Source organism: Medicago truncatula, chromosome 8, assembly GCF_003473485.1.
Source record: "Medicago truncatula cultivar Jemalong A17 chromosome 8, MtrunA17r5.0-ANR, whole genome shotgun sequence".
Classification (NCBI taxonomy): Eukaryota; Viridiplantae; Streptophyta; class Magnoliopsida; order Fabales; family Fabaceae; genus Medicago; species Medicago truncatula.
The window spans coordinates 46706170-46727675 of NC_053049.1; the positions used below are offsets into that span (position 1 = coordinate 46706170).

Genomic DNA, 21506 nt, shown 5'->3' on the forward strand with positions numbered 1-21506 from the left:
TATTATTTAACAATCTCCAAACAATTGAAGGTAACTTTTATAAAAACCAAATTGTTCCGGACAACATTATAAAAAGACAAATATGACATTGATTCAAAATTAGAGATGAACACGCAGGGCCGGCCCTAGAGATTAAGAGGCCTAAAACAAAAAAATTAATGTGGTCTTTAAAAATATATTTTTCTAACAAAATATTTGTATAAAATCAATTTTATAGAGATCAAAATTTAAATTCATGACCAAGAGTAATTGAGGGGGATTAACAAATTGATCAAAATTCGGGGGACTAACAAAGTTCATTTATTCTTAGACAACTCTTGTCCATTCTTCGGTCCCATCTGTTCTTATGTTCCATCATTGTATTCCCTTTTTCCGTTTCTCCTTTTAAAGTCAATAATAACTAACTCAATTGTATCCGTTAAAAAAATCTCAATTGTAAATGATTTTTAGATTATAAATCAATTCACTTTGAATTGGGATCGAAATAAAATTTTAATTTTACACATATTTATCAAATACACACAAAAGCCAAATATCATTTTATTTGACATCAAAACTATAATGTGAGGTGGAATTTAGCATAGAAAAGACTAATTTTTTCCCACCATGAGAAAATTAGTTTTTGACCATTAAATTAAATAGGGAACACGATGTTATTATAGTCTCTCAACATTAAATCTTTCCCACATCATCTTCCACCACCACCCTTCCCCTTACCTTTGTGTCTTTTCCTCTTGAAGCAAAACAACCTCTAACCATAGTAATTTTACAATGAGCAGGTTTGTAGTAGGCATGTGAGGACAAGTTTGTAGTGATTGCATGAGACGGACAAAAACAAGAAAAGCCGCAGAATTTACAATGAGCAACATAGAACTAGAAGTGTTGGTTTGGTTCGATAATATCCTATAGGAATAGAGAGGACGAAAATGCATTAAAGACAAAGCACATCACATGGGGTATTCCATCACAAATATAGGCAATATATTGTATTTGTTATATGGTGGATATCTTCCACATAGACAGCTCCTTGAAGTAGAACCATTGACCCATCAAATTATTGTCACAGAAAGTGACCCCAAAATGACGCTTATTACTACAATTATAATATATCATGTTCCTGGCAATTGCATGTGCATCAGGGTCACAAAACTCGTGACCAATGTTAATAACTTAGAAAACAACCTCATTATCTTTTATGTCTTTGATTGTCTATAAGTTATAAAAATAAAATAAAAAAAGTTCTTCAAATAAAATTTCTCTAAATTTGTACTTCTAATTTTTATACTAAAAAACAATTGTCTTGCTTGTTTGGATTGGCAATTGCTGATATTCAATGTGAATTTACAAAAGCTACAATTACAAATTGTAGGATTTGTGAAGGGACTTAACGTAGAATTTTTGTTTGAAAAGACATGTATTTAATCACTTACAAGTTTAAATTTTGTTTGATGACGTTAAATTATCTTTGAACTTAGCATCTTCGTCGACAGTCTTCTTCTCCAACAGACGAAACGGTATTTATGAAAACATTTCACCAGTACACGTATATGGACCAATATCACGAGTTGGTATTTATAGAGTAAGTCTAGCATTTTAGCTCTTGAATTGTTACCTAACAATTGTCTTTCAATGACAGTTGTAAGCAGATTAGAAAAGGTTATTATTGGATCCATCCTAAACGGTCCAAGCCTCCTTTCGAGGTCTTGATCCTCTGATATTTAAGGTGTATGGGCTAAAATCTAATATATATTGAAGTTACTATTTATTTCACTTCCCTTAAAAAAAACTATTTATTTCACTTGAAAAAATTCGAAACAACAGCAACCAAACATCATCTCACTAATTAAAAACATAAAAAAATTGAAATTCACTCTACAAAAAACTAACGTGCTCATGAATTTCATAATCAAACAATTGGTTAATTTGGCTTTTGTAAATTGAATAGCGACCACATATTTAGTGATTACGTGACTCTGTATACGTGTTTAACTTTTCTTTTTTAAGCCCAATTAAAATAATTTTGTATCAAAATTTACTCTACATTACCAAGACCTTTTACCATCTACTAACAATATGTGAAAGTTGAAGTGTTGTGAATCCCCGAGCCTCCAAGACCCGGATCGAACCACACCAATACAAACTATAATGATGTGTGGAGCGACGGAGAGTGGTAACCACCAAACAAAGCTTATTGAGCAAGCAAGAAACAACAAAACACCACCTAGATCCAATCTAGGAAACAAGTGTGAAACAAAGCAACCAAACACAAGATACAAGGAGAGGGAAGAAGAAAACAATAAACACAAAGAGATTGGTCACCCAGTTCGGTCCAAACTTGACCTACTCTGGAGGAGAGTTTGTACTCTCCAATCCACTATCAAATGAGTTCTTTACAAAAGGAATACAAGAGGTTACAAGAAATTAGCTTGACAATGTTCACTATGAACAATCCCTAATTTCTACCCCTTTCCCAATCTCACCAAGACACTCAATGATTCTCTCTACAAGGTGTTTCCCATGTTTTCAACCCAAGAGGTACTCTAATCAAAGAACCCTAAACCCTAGAGCTTTCCCTTTGATTTCCCAAGTCTCTCTCTTCCAACTCCTCTCTCTTCAAATCTGCACAAGAACACTTAAGTACTAGTCTTCCTCTGTTCCAATCGTGTCACGATTTGCCCAATCGTGTCACGATTTGCGTCCGTCCCAAGGAAAGACCAGTCCTTATCAAGGATACTTAACGAGCAAGTTTCTTGATCGTGTCACGATTTTCCCAAAATCGTGACACGATTTGCACCCCTGCAACCCTAACTCACGGCATCCGAAATCGTGTCGCGATCCCAAAATCGTGTCACGATTTCCCTGTTCTTCCAAACCACAAATTTGAAGACAATCTCAACATGAAGTATAACGATATATGAAAGTTGAAGTACATGAAAATTTCATAATCGTTTTCTTTGAACCTCAAACATTGCATATATTATGCATTATCCATACCGACTGAGTTAAACTCGCGAGGACGCCTTAAAATTTATCTAAGCACACCAAAGTTAGAGAATACTGCGCGTAAAATACGATAATGAGGTATTTTTTATTTAATCACTTGGTTTCAAAGAGACCCTAATATTTCCTAAGGCTTTGTTTGCGAGTTGGGTTTTGGAGGGAGGGGGAGGGGGAATGAAAGGTTTATGGAATGGTAAACCCTTTTTTGCGAGTCTTAAAAAAACAAGGAAAAAATTTTGGGGGGTTCTAAAGGGTTTCATTTGTCTAATTTTAAAGTTCCCCAAAATTGGGGGGTTAAACATACAAATTGACAATTTTGCCCTCAATAATTCAAAATTCCAATTTTACACATGACCGAATTATTACGATCTCTCTTTCAAAAACAACTTATTTATACAAAAAAGCTTAATACGATCTCTTTTTCAAAAACAACTTATTCAAAACAGCTTATTTATCCAAAACATCTTGTTACGAGCTCTTTTCAAAAAACAACTTATTCAAAACAGCTTATTTATCCAAAACAACTTATTATGATCACTTTTTCAAAAATAGCTTATTCAAAACAACTTATTTATGCAAAGTAACTTATTAGGACCTCTTTTTTCAAAACAGTTTATTTATGCAAAACAACTTATTACGACCTCTTTTTAAAAAGCAGCTTATTCAAAACAACTTATTTATGCAAAACAGCTTATTACGACCTCTTTTTCAAAAACAGCTTATTCAAAACAGCTTATTTATGTAAAACAGCTTAACACGATCTTTTTTTCAAAAACAACTTATTCAAAACAGCTTATTTACGCAAACTAGCTTAATACGATATCTTTTTCAAAAATATCTTATTTATCCGAAACAGCTTATTACGACCTCTTTTTCAAAAACAGCTTATTCTAAACAGCTTATTACGACCTCTTTTCAAAAAACAGCTTATTCAAAACAGTTTATTTATGCAAAACAAATTAATACGACCTCTTTTCCAAAATCAACTTATTAAAAATAACTTATAACGATCTCTTTTTCAAAAACAACTTATTCAAAACAGCTTATTTATGCAAAACAGCTTAATACGATCTCTTTTTCAAAAACAACTTATTCAAAACAACTTATTTATCCAAAACAGATTAATACAATATCTTTTTAAAAAACAGCTTATTCAAAACAACTTATTTATCCAAAACAGCTTATTACGACCTATTTTTTCAAAAACAGCTTATTCAAAACAACTTATTTATGCAAAACAGCTTATTACAACCTCTTTTCAAAAAACAGCTTATTTATGCAAAACATTTTATTACGACCTCTTTTCAAAAAACAGCTTATCAAAACAACTTATTACAATCTAGTAAGTTGTTTTGTTTAAATAAGTTATTTTGAATATGTTGTTTTAAAAAACGAGATCGTAATTAGTTGTTTTGAATAAATAAGCTGTTATTTGAAAAGAGGTCGTTAGAAGTTGTTTTGGATAAATATGTTGTTTTGAATAAATTGTTTTTGAAAAAGAGATCGGAACAAGTTGTTTTGCTTAAATAAGTTGTTTTTGAAAAAGAGATCCTAACAAGCTGTTTTACCTAAATAGGTTGTTTTTGAAAAGGAGATCGTTAGAAGCTGTTTTGGATAAATAAGCTGTTTTGCATAAATAAGTTGTTTTAAATAAGTTGTTTTTGAAAAATAGATCGTAATAAGTTGTTTTGTGTAAATAAGTTGTTTTGAATAATCTGTTTTTTGAAAAGAGGTCTTAATAAGCTGGTTTGGATAAATAAGTTGTTTTGAATAAGTTGTTTTTGAGAAAGAGATCGTATTAAGCTGTTTTGCATAAATAAGTTGTTATGAATAAGCTGGTTTTGAAAAAGAGGTCCTAATAAGCTGTTTTGCATAAATAAGCTATTTTGAATAAATTGTTTTTTGAATAGAGGTTGTAATAAGTTGTTTTGCATAAATAAGCTGTTTTTTGAAAATAGGTCGTAATAAGTTAGTTTGCATAAATATGTCGTTTTGAATAAGTTGTTTTTGAAAAAGAGATCGTAATAAGTTGTTTTGCATAAATAAGTTGTTTTGAATAAGTTGTTTTTTGAATAGAGGTTGTAATGAGTTGTTTTGCATAAATAAGCTGTTTTTGAAAAAGAGGTCATAATAAGTTGGTTTGGATAAAGAAGTTATTTTGAATAAGTTGTTTTTGAAAAAGAGATCGTAATAATTTGTTTTTCATGAGATAAACTGTTTTGAGTAAATTATAAGATAAAATACAAAGAGTATAACACAATGTATTGATTTTAAGAGAAAAAATAGATAAAATAGTAAAATTATAACATGAGTCATTCATCTCATTTCCTTGTTAGTTTATTAACTCCCAAACAAGGGGAAGATTTTCCCTCCTTTCTCCCTTCCCTTCCTTTCCTTCTATTCCCCTCCTTAGTCTTTCCTTTCCTTCCCCTCAAAACTCGCAAACAAAGCCTAAGTAAATAAATTATAACTAAAGATTGTTTCATTTAAGATTCAAACTCCAAACAATTTATTTTAACTTGAGTTCATAGACCACATGAACACAAATGCAATCATTTGGTTACACAATGAGTAAGGTGTATAAATTGAAGCAAAATAACGTTCAGCTTGTTTTGCAATAAAAGGCAAGTTTTTGAAAAGGATTTAGACCAAAACTCGGAAAGAGAGATATCAAACTTGAAGATGTATACATTGTATGAGTCCATCTTTGCTCCATTTATGTTTGCTCAATTTACCCCATTTCAAGTCATAGATGTATGACATGTGGCAAAAATAAAATCAATGGCTGAGATTAAAAGATTTGGAAAAGCACTTGTTTGATGAATAGAAAAACCCACACGCGCGTTTCCTCTGTCGTTCTATCAGATACAACAACGTGCACCTTTCTTCTTCCTCTTCTCATACTCACCGCTGCCACTCTTCTTCCGGCCACCGTTCTAAAGCAGCGGCGAAACGACGCAACGTCGTCGGATAGAACCACATACCACAGCTCAAAAATCAAATCAAGAGAGATATTGAAGAAGTGGAACAACACATATCCGACGGCTAAAGAGAAAGATCTTTGTCTCCAATCTCTTTAACATTAGTTGAACGAAAATTCAATGTGAAAGAAGAAGAAACTGAATCATGAAATTAGCATATGATATGTTATTCAATTTGTTGGAGAAGGAATGTGATTTTGGCAAGGGATTAATGGATTTGTATAAAGTAAATAAGGCCAAAATTGGCCAGGCGATGTGCAACAAAAGTAGGATAAAGCCGTGTCGCCGCCGACGGCGAGAGGGAGAGACGGCGGTGATTATGGGAAAAGGAATAAGGAAAGGATAGTGGATGCGTGTTGTTGTCCACAGAAGAGGAAACGCGTGTGGGATTTGTTATTCATCAAACAAATTTTTTTCCAAGGGGGTTACACTGTGAGCGGTGTCTATCACATTCTGACAACTCCGAACGACCCCCCATTGGGTGGTATGAATGATTTTGTATGGCATAAGCAGGTTCCAATGAAGGTGTCCATTCCTGCTTGGTGGTTGTTGCGAGATAGGTTACCAACCAAGACTAATCCTGTCATAAGAGGTATCATCAACGCCGAGAACGCTGGGGGTGTTGTGGGTTGCACTTACGACGAATCAGCAGCACACTTGTTCCTTCACTGTGTCGGATTCGCCCCTTTATGGCGAAACATTAGGTCATGGATTGGTGTTCCAGGTGTCGATCCTAATGACATATGTGACCACTTATATCAGTTCATCCATTGTACTGGCAATCAAGGACGCGCTTATCTTTCCTTCAGCTTGTTTGGTTGCTATGTTTCTGGGTGGTTTGGAATGCTCGTAATGATAGAATATTTAATAACATCCAAACCACCATAGAACAACTTCTAAAAAAGGTTAAATTTGATTCCTTGTGGTGGCTAAAGGCTAATAATGCCTCGTTTGTGCATGACACTCAGATGTGGTGGTCGAACCCTATGTTATGTTTGGATATCGATTGACTGTACTTTTATAAATATTGTTTGACTATTTTCTAGATGGGGTGGACCTTTAGTACATCTTATGCTGAAGAGGTGTCACTGCCGGTGTTAATATAATCCATTTTTGTTTTATAAAAAAAATGTGGATCTATCTTTCCCTTTTTTATACATAAACTATTTTAAAGTTTTTGGAGCAAAATGAAATACGAAATACGATGAATTATCATATTAATGTGTATATGCACTTCGGATTTTGAAATCAAAATTTTACATTGTTGAAGTTGATGCCGAGACTGAAATTGTGATCAACTCTTTTCGATAAGGTGGAAGGAACATAAGCCAAGAGTTAGTCCAACAAACTTCAAAGTGATGCTACATCATGTGTGTATTAACTAACATTAAGATGATATTTTACGGTAAACAAAAATCATGTTTACTAAACTGCAATGAATTGCTTCCATTATGTTTTGAGCAAACTTTGATTACTGTTTGCATAATTTTTTTTTTTACTGTTTTACTAATTAACCAATTATTTTTAAAACATCTTAATTATTTTGCTCACTTAATTATATAGTTCAACCATACTCTAGACCTGTGCAACATACTGTAGCCTGTAACTAGTTTATTTATTTTTTGACTAATTGTAATTAGTTTAATTATAATTCAAATAAATACATTTTAGTATATTTCTAGTTTATTGACCAATAAATAATCTAAAAAAGAAGTTTATAGCCCAATAATTAATAGAGAAAAATTGAGGGTTTATTCTTTCTAGAAATAACGGTGGTGTAAACAGCAATCCAAAACGACGGAGGGTAGGACCGTTTAGCGGTTGAGGAAGGGAGGGTTATTTGGTAAAAGCAAAGGAGAGAGAAAGATATCTGTTCTCTGTTGTGTTTTCTGTAAAACCCAAAACCCTACTTCTGGTTCTGACTGTGAATTATCTGCTTCTTCTTCCTTCTCCAACTCACTTCATCACACTGCCATACACCATTTCTCGAACCGTGATTCTCTCGAAGAAGCTTCAATCATGGTAGATTTCTCATTTCTCTTTTCTCTCTGCACGTTTTCAATTTTTCTGATTCTCACAACCGCCACATCACTCAACTACCATCAATCATAACCGAATTCGAAAGAATCTCAGTGTTGAATCATCTTATCAATTCAATTTTCATCCCTCAGTTCCATTTCCGATTCATTTCAAAACTCTACTTAATTCCGTGTTTTCCAATTCTTACTATATTTCTATGATGCAGACGAGACGCGCATAACACTGAAGCTGATGAGAGGAAAGGGATTGATTGTGCCACCGTGTTATTCTCGCGGAGGAAAAGTGCTTCAGAGAGAGAAGGTTGATGCTACTTCATCTTCGAGCTATGAAATGGTAGTTAACGGAAATTGGAAGAAAAATCGAAAACGTAAAAGTGTTCAGGAATTGTATACAACAGGTGACATTGTGAACACCGTGTTGCTCAATGATGCTCCTACTCTGGGAAGTGAATTTGATTCTCTTCCTTCAGGTGCTTATAATGTTCATTATTAATACTACTGAATATTTCATCATTTTTTTTTATTATTTCTACTTCTGTATTAGATTTAAAATCACTGTATTGTTGGTAATTTTTGGTATGAATAAACGGTACTCGTGTTTGGTGGTGGAAGGTGGTTAGTGGTGACGGCTGTGTGGAGATCGGAAGTGAATACTGTGATTTTTTATTTTATTAAATTTGTATACATTATTACAACATATGTAATGCGTGTATATTTTGCTAAAATTATGAGTTTTTTTATTATTTAAATTTAAAAAACGAAGATCAATGAAATAGCCTTCTTCTTCAGTAATTTTTAAACCAGTTTTGTCAATTAACTGCCACAGCGGCTCTATAGCGCTATGATGTAGCAGAATTCCAACAAATCGCTCTTGTTCTGCTATACGCTATAAAATATTGTCAAATAGCGGCTATAGTAGCACTATAGCATAGCGGACTTTTAATAAAATGCTATTTTTTGCGATCCTGGATTGACAACACTGTTTTGAACTGCAGTATTTAGTTCGCAGTATTAAATTATTAATTTATTTGTTTTTTAGACTAGATTATACTTGACCTTACTTGAGACATACGAAACCTATGCAAACAACTCATCCAGTCTCAACTTGACTCGCCTCCACTATAAACTCTTTGTTATTATTAATCTTTTTTGCCGAACAATGTATAGTCTATGGAAAGTCAGTTAAAACTAAATATTTGTATTTAAAATTTAGGGAGCTAGGATTTCTAAATGTTGGGAGGATTGTCTTAATTTCCACATGGATTGTTTTACATAATCTTATTACGTGTTGTTTTATTTATTGACAGTTCAAATAAAATGTAGGAAACAATCTGTGTAAGAACGATTTGGTGTAGATAGACTGTATCTCTTTCTTGACCAAATTTTGTATTAGATGAACTAACTACCTCCTATTTTGCAATCAAGTTCATCCCCGTTTTTTGAATGGAGCGAAGATGGAGTGGGGTAGAATTGTTTTATTAATCATTATTCCTGCATCACACGTATGCATAATGCTTATAGAAAAAATATATAGTTAAGCTATGAATTTATCATTATGTTTTAAATTACAAATGTCATCTAACATTTTGAAAATTATGTCGTAAAAGTGGGATTTTCATTTCATTTCTTCTCCATCCATTCTGATCTTTGTACTTTACCCAGCAAATGTACATTAATTTTTATTTTTCTCTGTTCTTAGTATACCTTTAATTTTCTTTTGCAGCTCTCTGTTTTCTTTTTTTATAACTTGTCTTTGTAATTTTGTTTTGGTTAGGACCCAAAAATTACAATTCTGCTTGTCAACAGGACCAAGAGCCTGTCAAAAGGAGAAAGGTAACTTTTGTATCCCGAGAATATTTTTTTTGTGTTTCCTTTTATACTCCATTACATTTGTATCCGGTCTTCTTTTTCCAGGCTTCCAAGAGTGCAATTCAAAGTCACCCTAATTGTAACATGAAAGCACCCGTGGAGAGACATGGTATGGGCAAAGGTCTGGCAACAAATCCTAATTGTAAGATGAAAGCACCTGTGAAGAGACATGGTATGGGCAAAGGTCTGGCAACAAATCCTAATTGTAATATGAAAGCACCTGTGAAGAGACATGGTATGGGGAAAGGGCTGGCAGCAAATCCTAATAGTAATATGAAAGCACCTGTGAAGAGACATGGTATGGGCAAAGGTCTAATGACAATTTGGAGGGCAACAAATCATGATGCTAGAGACCTTCCAATCAGTTTTGGTTCTGTTGACAAGGATGTTCATCTAACCTCTAATACTAAAACACCGATATCGGTCAACAGGTCACAGAAAGCAGTAACCACGAATGTAAGTTATCTAAACCCGTGATACTGTGTTTACTTTGTTTCCTCCTATAATACATTTATGTGTGTAAATTTTGTTTATTAATAATGGATCCTGATGTTTTCCCCTGAACAGGGAAAGCCAAGAAATAAAATGCCGAATAAGAAAGCTACATTACAGGGGAAAAGGAAACATTTCGTGGAAAAAATAGTGGTAATTAAAAAGTCAAATGTGCATTTTTGTGGTTACATTGGATGGTTTAGCATGTTCACAACTTGCTCTTATACGACAGGGTGAATCAAACCAGTATGCAACTCAGAACCAACTTCCCATAGAAAAATGTGAACTAGCTTTAGATAGCTCAATATCTGACGCGGGAGTTGATCAAATTTCAATGTTAATTGATGATGAAGAGTTAGAGCTGAGAGAGATACAAGAAGGAAGCAATCTGCTTATCTGTTCAGATCAACTTGCTGCCAATGGAATGCTTGGTGGCTCACTTTGTCCAGGTAATTTTGGAGAAAACAAATATTGACTATTATTATTTTGTTGTTGTTTTATTATTATTATTATTATTATTATTATTATTATTATGTTCTAATGATTGTTGGAATGTTCTGAGTATTACTAGCTACTGATTGCTTGTGGCTTTGATAGATGTGCTAGTCAAGTTCCCCCCAGGTGATGTCAAGATGAAGAAACCTATACATTTGCAACCTTGGGACTCCTCCCCGGAACTGGTGAAGAAATTATTTAAGGTGCATATTATCAATCAGTCTGACTTGAAAGATCTGTTTTTTTGGATGCATGTATCTTTGTTGAATTAGAACAAAGAATGGTTATAATTAGTTTATAGTATAATAAAGGAAATTCTTCTTGATTCTAGCTTATTGTTGGACAAACTCTAGTCAGTTTTTGTTTTGACAATTCAACTTGTATCTCATTGTTGGATTTTAATAGTAACCTGCATGATTTATTTGTTATGACAGAACTTTCTGAAGAATATAAAAGACTTAATTTAAGCTTTATTTTACTGAAGAATATTTGATTTGTTAGAGTCCCACATTGTAGAGGCTTAGGTGGTTTGGGCATGTAGAGAGAAAACCTGTAGATGTTGTAGTACGAAGAGTAGATCAGATGAAGGTTTGTCAGATCAAAAGAGGTAGATAAAGACCTAGAAAAACTATAAGGAAAGATCTATAGGTTAATGATTTGGATCCAAATATGGTTTATGATAGAACATTATGACGTAATTTGATCTTGTAGCCGACCCCACTTAGTGGGATAAGACTTGATTGTTGTTGTTGTAAAGAGTCCCACATTGGTTGAGGTATAACCTGACAATGTGTTTATAAGTGGGGGCAATACTCACCTTACCAGCCGATTTTGTGGGTGTTAGGCCTAACCACAAATTCTAAGACGGTATCAGAGCCTATCCAAGATCCGTTGGGCTACCTGCTATCATGTTTCCTTTATCGGGCCACTCAGCTCACACTCTAGATGTTCTGTCTTGGGCGTGAGGGGTGTGTGTCGAAGAGTCTACATTGGATGAGATACGACCTGACAATGTGATATAAGAGTATCTCCAACAATGATATCTAAGGAGGTTTCATAGGCTATGATACCGTTCCATAGATATTTTCAACATTGGAGCAAGTCTACATGGCATATTGGATTTCAAAGAATAATGAAGCGCACCTTATTTAAGCTACCAGTCAGTGTCATAGAAATGTTATTAGTTTTATGCCTTGAATAATTTTTAAAAAGTACTAATCAATATAAATAAATTAAAACAAAATATAAAAACGCGGGTTGCTTATTTTCTTTTACCATTGGAGCAAAATGTGCATAAGTTGTTTAAGTATGATGTGGCATTGTGGGGATTACTTAACAACAGTATCTGAAACTCAAAATGAGTTCCTTCAAAATAATCATTGGAGACGTTCTAAGAAGACTAAATTTGACTTGCATCCCTTTATATTCTTTTAAAACATTTTTCAATGGAAAAAGACTTAAATGACATTGCCTACTCTACTTTGGCAGGTGTTCCATTTCATTTATACATATGCTGTAGTTGTTGATGTTTGTCCCTTCACCCTTGATGAGTTTGTTCAGGCTTTTCATGATAAGGTAATATGTCATCTTTGACTCAGGTTTACATTTTGGAAGCATAGTTTTTTATTTAGTTCTTACTAGAGTTACATCAAATTATAACTAACATCCAAAATTCCTTTCAGGACTCGATGTTACTTGGACAAATTCACGTGGCCCTTCTCACACTGCTTCTATCTGACATTGAAGTGGAGCTTTCTAATGGGTTTTGTCCTCATTTAAATAAGTCATGCAACTTTCTTGCGTTACTTCACTCCGTGAGTAACCTCTTATTAGCAGATATTTAGTTTTTTCATGTTTTTGTCTATTATACTTATACAAAATGATTAACAATCTAATATATTTGAAAGGTTGAAAATCAAGAATACTCTCTTGACGCTTGGAGAAGATCTCTAAATCCTCTTACTTGGATTGAGATACTCCGTCAAGTGTTGGTTGCTGCTGGATTCGGTTCCAAGCAAGGTGCCTTTCAAAGAGAGGGCCTTGGCAAGGTACTTCAAACAAGCCCATTTTATATATTACTAGAGTTGAATATGTTTATATATTTTTGTGCGGATAACTGTATTTACATAAGATCGAACACCCTAGAGGTTATTATTATTACCTTTTTGTAAAGAGTAGTGATATTTGTACAAATATCATTTCTCTTTTGTAAAAGCTTCCCGGTGTCATGCTCTAGAAGGAAATCAACTGTTATCTTGTGTGTCATGTACTTCAGCAGATTTCTTTGTAAAATATTATTATGAATCTTATATTTCATGTTACAGAAAGCTATAAGAAACATATGCTTAGTTATAAAAAAATCAGAACATTTCACCAGAAGGGGGATATTTTTCCCTCTGCAAGAATCATAACATTTGTCCCTCTGCTATCAATATTTTTCCATTTCAAAGAAGGGGAATATGTGTATTTAGTTTAGAAGAAGGTTTCCTTTCGCCAGAAGTATTTTCTTCTGTGATTTAATATCCCCATAGCAGTACCTTCAATAAACTGTCATGTTCAATAGATTCTGGTCTTGAACTAAAAACCTGTTGAAAAAAAAGTTGTTTAGCATTTACCCATTTTTCTATATTGCAACACGGGGTGCGTTTGTTTTAGTTTTAAAAAAAATAAATTTTGTGTTAGAAAAATCTAGAGATTTTATTTAGAGATTTGAAAAAAATCTGAAGCTATTTGTGTTTGTTTACTATCCAAAAAAACCACTCTTTAAAAAAAAAAGATTTTTAACTAGTTCATGTCTTGCCTCCTTGTGTCTGAAAAAAATAGATTTTGAGAAAAGCTAATCCTAATAGCTTTTCATTTTAGAGTCATAATAGATTTTTTTGATAACGTGATTTTTCTAAAAATCCTAAACAAACTTAAAAATGACAAAAGTGAGTTTTTTACTATAAAAATAGATTTTTTCCTATAAAAATCTAAAACAAATGGGGCCATAACCAGCTCAATTATTGAAAACACGGTCATGAAACATTTAGTGCCAAGCGCCTTTGAACATTGAGAACAAGCGCCTTTGAACATTCTCAATGATCAAAACACGGTTATGAAACATTTAGTGTCGCTTGTTTAATAAAACTGTTAATATATTGTGTTTTGGTGGTCTACTGTAATGTGAACTAGTTTGAGTAGGAAATAAGAAAAGCAATCACATATCTATACATTAACTGATTAAATAAATTTACAGCCATGTATTCTGCTGTGGTTTATTGGTCGAATGAGAATGAGCGGTCATCACTTTCTAGTTTGTGGAATTTAATATTAAATGTGTAAAGATGCTTGGAGTTCAGTGAGCATTGTTTGTTATGCTCCCTCCGTTTCAAAATACATGTCCAAGTCAACCACTTCACATATGCCAATGCACAATTTTTACCGTTAATATCTTTAATTATCTAAAGTAAAAAATTATAAAAATTTAATATTTTGAAAATATTTGTCGAGACAAATCAAACAACATCTTACATGCTAATATTTGTATTTATACATTAGTTAAAAAGTATGGTCAAAGTAAGTCAAGTGAATAGTGCACATTGCAAAAATTGGACATGTATTTTGAAACGGAGGGAGTATTTGTTTTCTTTTGTTTCCACTTTCAAATTCAATTGGCTTTGGATTTTGAGGCATACTTGTGTTTTTTTGTTTTAATTAGGAATTGGATATTCTTGTAAACTATGGCCTATGCCCTGGAACCTTGAAGTGCGAGTTGTTTAAAATCTTGTCAGAACGAGGTAACAATGGATGCAAAGTTTCTGAGCTGGCAAAGTCAATGCAGGTACTAACTACTTTGTTTGGACAATAATGTTTGTCTTTATATTGATGAATTTAAAATTTATTTTGATTCTATGTAGATTGCGGAATTAAACCTTTCCAGCACAACGGAGGAACTAGAGTCTTTAATATATTCCACACTTTCAAGTGATATTACTTTATTTGAAAAAATTTCCTCCTCTGCATATCGACTGCGTATGAGCACTGTTGCAAAGGACGATGATGATTCTCAGTCAGATACAGAGGACTCCGGTAGTGTTGATGACGAGCTTAACGACTCTGATACATGTAGCAGCGGAGATGATTTTGGAAGCGGTTCGATACACTCTAATATAAGAAAATTGCGGCGTCATAACAGTCGTAAAGCTAAACATAATAAGCTGAAAGTTTACACTGAAATTGATGAGAGCCATGCAGGAGAAGTGTGGTTGTTAGGACTTATGGACAGTGAATACTCCGATTTGAAAATTGAAGAAAAATTGAATGCATTGGCAGCGTTAACTGGTCTTCTTTCATCTGGATCCAGCATCAGGATGAAGGTAAGCCACTAACAATTCAGCAATACCATGTCATGGCCTTGGATTATCTCCCCTTCCAATCCTCTCCCTTCCCCTCCCAACTCCTAAACATTACATCACTGAATACACAATTTTGTAAACTTCTCTTAGCCTATTAAGTTCTGAATGACTTGTTTTACAGGATCCAGTAAAAGTTACTGCTGATTGTAGCTCTAGTATCCAATTACGTGGTTCTGGAGCAAAAATTAAGAGATCAGTAAACCCAATTGAACAAATGCAATGCACTAAAGAGGTGCACATGAATTCTCACGCCTGTCCAGTAGATTCCTCATTGTTGGTCTCAAAGTTCCATATTCAGGAGGCATCCTTGGAGAAAAGAAAAGTTTCAGCTTATTCACACCCTATACAATCAGTGTTTTTGGGATCTGATCGTCGGTACAATAGATATTGGCTCTTCTTGGGCCCTTGTAATATAGATGATCCTGGCCACAGGAGGGTTTACTTTGAATCCTCTGAAGATGGTCACTGGGAGGTGATTGATACAGAAGAGGTGATTTTCTTAGATTTCCTTATCACTGCAGATTTAAATTATTTTCTGGTATATTAGATATTTCTATTACTTACATGGGAAAAACGGAACAATAAACAATTAAACACACATATTTTTATAGGTCTAGTGTGACTGTTGTATAGCTTGTTCTTTTAGTACTGATAGCTTGTTGAATATGGTTAACCTGCGTGCAGGCGTTGTGTGCTTTGTTGTCAGTTCTGGATGATAGAGGGAAGCGCGAGGCTCTTCTTATTGAATCTTTGGAGAGACGACAAACATCTCTATGCAGATCTATGTCCAGGATTAAGGTTAGCAATATTGGAATGGGGTGTATGTCACATTCAGACCAGTCTGAGCTGGATAGGGTTGCAGAAGACAGCTGTTCTCCAGTATCTGATGTAGACAACCTGAATCTGACTGAGATTACAGACTATTTGCCGTCACCTGGGGCCGTGGTAATTGAAGCTGGGAAGAAGGAAGAGGAACAACTGCATAAATGGATCCGTGTTCAAGAATATGATTCTTGGATTTGGAATTCCTTTTATTTAGATCTCAATGTTGTAAAATATGGCAGAAGGTCATATCTTGATTCTCTCGCCAGATGCAGGAGTTGCCATGATCTATACTGGAGAGATGAGAGACACTGTAAAATTTGCCATATGACATTTGAGCTTGATTTTGACCTTGAAGAAAAATATGCGATCCACATAGCCATGTGCAGGGAGAAAGAAGACAGCAATACATTTCCAAATCATAAAGTCTTGCCATCACAGATTCAATCATTGAAAGCTGCAATTTATGCAATCGAGGTGTGTTGCTATTCATCTGCATCCATTTTCATCATTTACTCATGCTAACATTGATGTCTTATTTTGTAATATGCAAGATCAATTTAATTTAGGGTCTATGGGAGGGGGGTTTTGGAGGGGAGGGGAGGGCTTTGGGGGATGGGAAATATAGGAAAAAATGGAGAAATCTTTCACATTTTTCGGAAGAGTATTTTTTTTAGAGAAGTATAAATTAATGCTTATGATTAATATATTTTTTAATTTTCAGAATATATTAGAACATAAATTGAATTTGAAGAATTCATATAAATCCTCCAAAACCTTCCTCGAAGCCTTCTCCTAGTCCTATATTTCTTCCACTTGCTCCTTCCTTTTTTCGAAAGCCCTTCCTTCCCCTCCAAACAAAGCCTTAGGGTACAAATATGAGGTCTGCTAGTGTTTTATCCATGAAGAAAGAATAGTATACTTAAATTGATAGTTGTTTTGTATGGGAATATTGACATTTGATACTTAATTCTTCTTGCTACCGGGTTTTATCTGGATAAGGTAGTCAGTCCTATTTTGGGAAATATGACAGATATAGTATGTTACTTTATAGTTATATTTCTTCTGATCCAAGATAAGCATGATTCTAGTTGGTGCCTAAAATGTTACCCTGTATCCCTGTCTTTTGATTTCGCTTCTTCAATTTTTTTAGATTGTATATTGAGAAGTGCTGCGGTTTACATTTGTTTTTAAACATATACCTACACTGTGCAGTCTGTTATGCCTGAAGATGCCCTGGTTGGTGCTTGGAGGAAGTCTGCTCATAATCTATGGATCAAAAGGCTTAGGCGCACCTCGACTTTAGTGGAGCTTTTGCAGGTTTATTGTTTAACTATATGTGTGATCGAGTTCCCTATAGCACCTGATTTTTTATTTTTCTTTTAACGTCGTCTACTTTGTGTTGAATTTTTTATTTTTATAGGTTCTTGCTGATTTTGTTGGTGCCTTCAATGACAGCTGGTTATTTCAGTGCAAATTTCCAGACGGTGTAGTTGAAGAAACCATTGCATCTTTTGCATCAATGCCCCATACTTCATCTGCCCTTGCTCTATGGTTGGTGAAGTTAGATGCCATAATTGCTCCTTATCTGGACAGAGTCCAAACTCAGAAGTCACAGGGAATCGGTAAGAGCTAAAGACTTTCTACATTATATGAAATCACAAGTCACGTGGCACGGGATATACTTATTCACACTGTTATAGTTGGGTTTTGGACTTTTTGCTGCAGTTTTCACTCAGTTTAGATTTTCATCCACCTACTTGAAAATTAAGGGAGAATGCCCTTATAATCTTCTAGCTGTTTGTTTTATGATTCTCTGCCCAATACCCTTCTTCCTTTTTTGCTTTCTGTAACGATTGATGTCTGTTCTGTTCAAGACAAGTCAAACTATAAAAGCTGAAACCTCCTCTAATAGACCACAGCTACAAATGTGACATCACATATTCCCCAAAACTTTAAGGTCCATTTGGTTTGAGGTAGGTGGAGGGGAGCAAAATTCCTCCTAGACCTCTTTTTACTTTCCCTCCAGATTGGCAGGATTTTGATGGGAGAGAAGATGAGTTATGAGCTATTATAATTTCAATTACACTGATTTTGCTTCCCCTCCTAGACCCTTAGTTTTATGTTAAAATCCAAATCATCCTTATGAGAATTTTAGATTAGTTTTTTTCTGTTATTTTTACTTGTGAGTCTCCCTATTTTTTGCCTCGTCACTATCCTTTTCCTATTTTTCACTCTTTATTGTTGTTATACTTTGCCGACCTCACTTAGTGGGATAAAGCTTGGTTGTTGTTGACTGTTGTTATACTTTGACTTCATTCTTTATTCTGGTTAGACTTTAGACTTTCTTGTTAGGTACATTGCGTCGTCCTTTATTTTCCTATATAGCTTATTGTATTATTTTTTAAATAGCTTCTTGTGTTCTTCTCTTACTACGTCATTGTTTTTTGTTTTGAATTTTTCTCTCTTTACGTTGTTGTATTTTGTTTGCGTGTTTGCGTGTGTGTGTGTGTGTGTCAAAAGTGGAAAATTGCTGTCAGTAGATGGTTTGATTTGTATTTTAAGCGTAAACCATAAACATCATGAGACTTGTTGTAAGATTATCAGGATAAAAAGGTTAATTAGTTTTAACATTTCACCCCTCCCCTTGTGAACCAAACATATATGTAAAATCTCCCCCCTCCCCTCCTATTCATGATAAAAAAAATTCCCTTTCTCTCCATTAAAATCCCTTCCTTTTCATCCGTTGAACCAAGTGGAATCCAAGGCAGTATGTATATTAGTTTGTTCTCCTATACTATCTTTAATGTTCTCTTATATTATTCAGCTCATTTTTAGTTCATGTTGGACTTCAAACTCATTTGAATTTCTAACATCCTCTCCCCCAAGTGAGTCGCCATGTTTGTATGATTCCTCTCAAGTAGAAGCCATTACAAACAGATAGATGGAGTTCTCAACAAAGAGCCAATGTGACCCACAACACGGCTCCACATCCATAGGCCAAGACCCAAACTCACTAACTACAGCCTCTAAATACCTGGCAGCCAAACTACTGTACTGCTTGTGACCTTTGGATTTTATACCAACTAAAAAGATGTGCGTATTCAAGTTTGGTTTGTTAATGTGGACAAAAGAAATGAGTCTTGCTTACGGATTGTGGAAATGAGAATTGTATATATTATGTGCTAATTGTTCACGTATTAATTGGTCCATTTTTTTGACTTACTGCTGATTTATTCATAAGAGTTCTATGAAATTCCAAGGCAAGCATTTTTGGTTTTGTAACTAGGAACAGGGGTCAATTGATAGGGTACAGATTTGGAAGTAAAATACTGAACACATTATGTTGTTAGAAGGAATATGCTACTAATGGAGCGAGGATTAATTTTTTCAACTATGTTATTTTTTTCTTTTTTCATAGCAGAAAATTTAAATCATACTAAACAATGTGGCTTCTTTCTTTCAGGTAAGCATGGTTCTCGGTGACAGGCCTACCTTTTATACAAATGCGTTCATATTATTGGAATTGAAGTGTGAAGGAACCACCTGTTCCGCTCCTTGACGCCCCAATAGTTTAATCTTACTCGGTCAAAGATGTGTTTCGGCTTCAATTGGTTATCTGTATTTCCAATGACCACAATTTGATAAAGGCAAAACTGTGCACGTCAAATCATAGTTATATTTTTTGAACTTTGGTTTCTCCTTTCTTTATGTATATAAGCTTCCGGTTGATCCGATGTATAGTTTTAGGTTAGAACAATATTGGGTAAGTTGAGTTTTTGCTGCATAACCCCCACTTTGTTTGTACACAAGGCCACCCGTGGCTCTTATGGTTGTTTGTGGTCTTCTCATTCGAGAAATCAATTTTGCTTGTGTATCTTGCAGAATAATGTAGACTGGTTGAATAATAATTCGAATTATGAGTATTATCGAGTTTCAGGCCATTTATTTAAGAAATATGACAGTGGCATATACGCTTAACATTGCTTCAAAAAGACCATAAATGAGCAAGTTTTTATCCCTTTTCCATTGTTGGAATGTGATGTTTTTTTTATATATGATGTTTCATGCACCCTAAAAAACAAATTAGACATAAAATGACAAAAAGTAATAAATGTAATAAGAAAGACAAATAGAAAGGTTGTCAAATGTTGGGAAAAAATGAAAAATTATAATGGTCCTCTGTTCGGGTGCTACTATTGTCTATTCTAGCTCATGCTTCAGAATCCGGAGGAAACTCATGCACCCTAATGACAACTCTCATTGCGACGCTGTTGGAGCCCCTAGCCCTCCTATCACTATTGCTGCTCCAACCAGCCATTGCTTTGACCGTTGCCGATCAACCTAAACCAATATGCGTACTCAAGTTTTGAATTGCAACAGTCTTAACTTTGTAATGGAGCTGGAAATTTTGTGCAAAAAATCCATCACTTTACTATGGTTAACTCGTTGGGTTATTGTGCCTAAGAGTATATGCCTCATGAGACACTTCGAGATCACGTTCAAGTTAGCAATGCAAAGGGTCTTGTGTATCTTCAAAAGCAACTTGTCTTGAATATCATCACTGATATCCTTTGCTAAAATTTGCAAGTCAAGCCGTTCTATCAATTTGTAAGTCATAAAATATAATTTGTAAAATATAATGCAAATATTTTATGACTTAAAACTAATTTGTAACAAAAAAAGAATTTAAAACTACCTTGTTATAATCATATAACTTCAAGGAATTTAAAGGTGCAACCCTATCTTATTTTTCTTTTTTTGTTGACAAAAACAAAGGGGCGTCGTGAAGGGGTGGGGTTGGAACTTCGGCAACAGCATCACAGTGGTGCAGCATCAACGGCAACATAGGGGGAGGAGGTATTGCAATTTGCATGTTTGTTTCAAGCTTTATTTATTTATTTATTTTTAAAAAAGTAAACCACATGGCTATTTCTGGAGCATTTGATTAATGATTAATCGAAGGTACAAAGACAACGGAAGGCACCGTAAATCGCCTCATTGCATTTCTTGTTTCATTTCTTGATAAAATTCTTTTTCTTTAGCTTTATGAAATTTATCAATTTGTGAGTAAATAAACAAGTGAAAACACTAAAAAACATGTAGTAAAATAGTGTTTCCTTAGGACCCACTTACATTACGAAAATATTTTCTATTTTTATTTACTAAAATTTATGTAAATTTATTTGATAATAAAGCGATAAGAGAATCTAGAAGTGAACGACAGTCGACATTACAAGGGTTTTTGGCAAGTGAATATAATATTATATACCGTGGCGATGATAATACTGAGTTTTGACTACTATTGAGATTAATATTGATGCACTGATAATCAATTTAATGGTTTTTCTTTTCTAAAAATAATAGTCCACCAACATATTACTACAGAGAAGGGGATCTGTAGGCAATGA

General features: G+C 34.1%; 1 protein-coding gene across 2 annotated transcripts; it reads left to right on the forward strand.

Moving 5' to 3' along the window:
• The first annotated feature begins 7841 nt into the window (after nt 1-7841).
• LOC112417546 (homeobox-DDT domain protein RLT3) lies at nt 7842-20052 on the forward strand. Of its 2 annotated transcripts, XM_024773816.2 has the most exons (17): nt 7842-8003; nt 8227-8490; nt 9795-9853; nt 9935-10345; nt 10457-10534; nt 10614-10830; nt 10979-11079; nt 12365-12451; nt 12559-12690; nt 12784-12924; nt 14577-14699; nt 14776-15234; nt 15395-15763; nt 15958-16572; nt 17311-17415; nt 17519-17720; nt 19562-20052. In XM_024773816.2, the coding sequence occupies exons 2-17, from the start codon at nt 8253-8255 to the stop codon at nt 19579-19581; spliced, it is 3357 nt and encodes a 1118-aa protein (XP_024629584.1). In that variant the 5' UTR covers nt 7842-8003; nt 8227-8252; the 3' UTR covers nt 19582-20052. The 2 variants fall into 2 exon arrangements, with proteins under 2 accessions (XP_024629584.1, XP_024629585.1); XM_024773817.2 differs by lacking the exon at nt 19562-20052 and having other exon boundaries at nt 17554-17719.
• Nucleotides 20053-21506: the final 1454 nt, after the last annotated feature.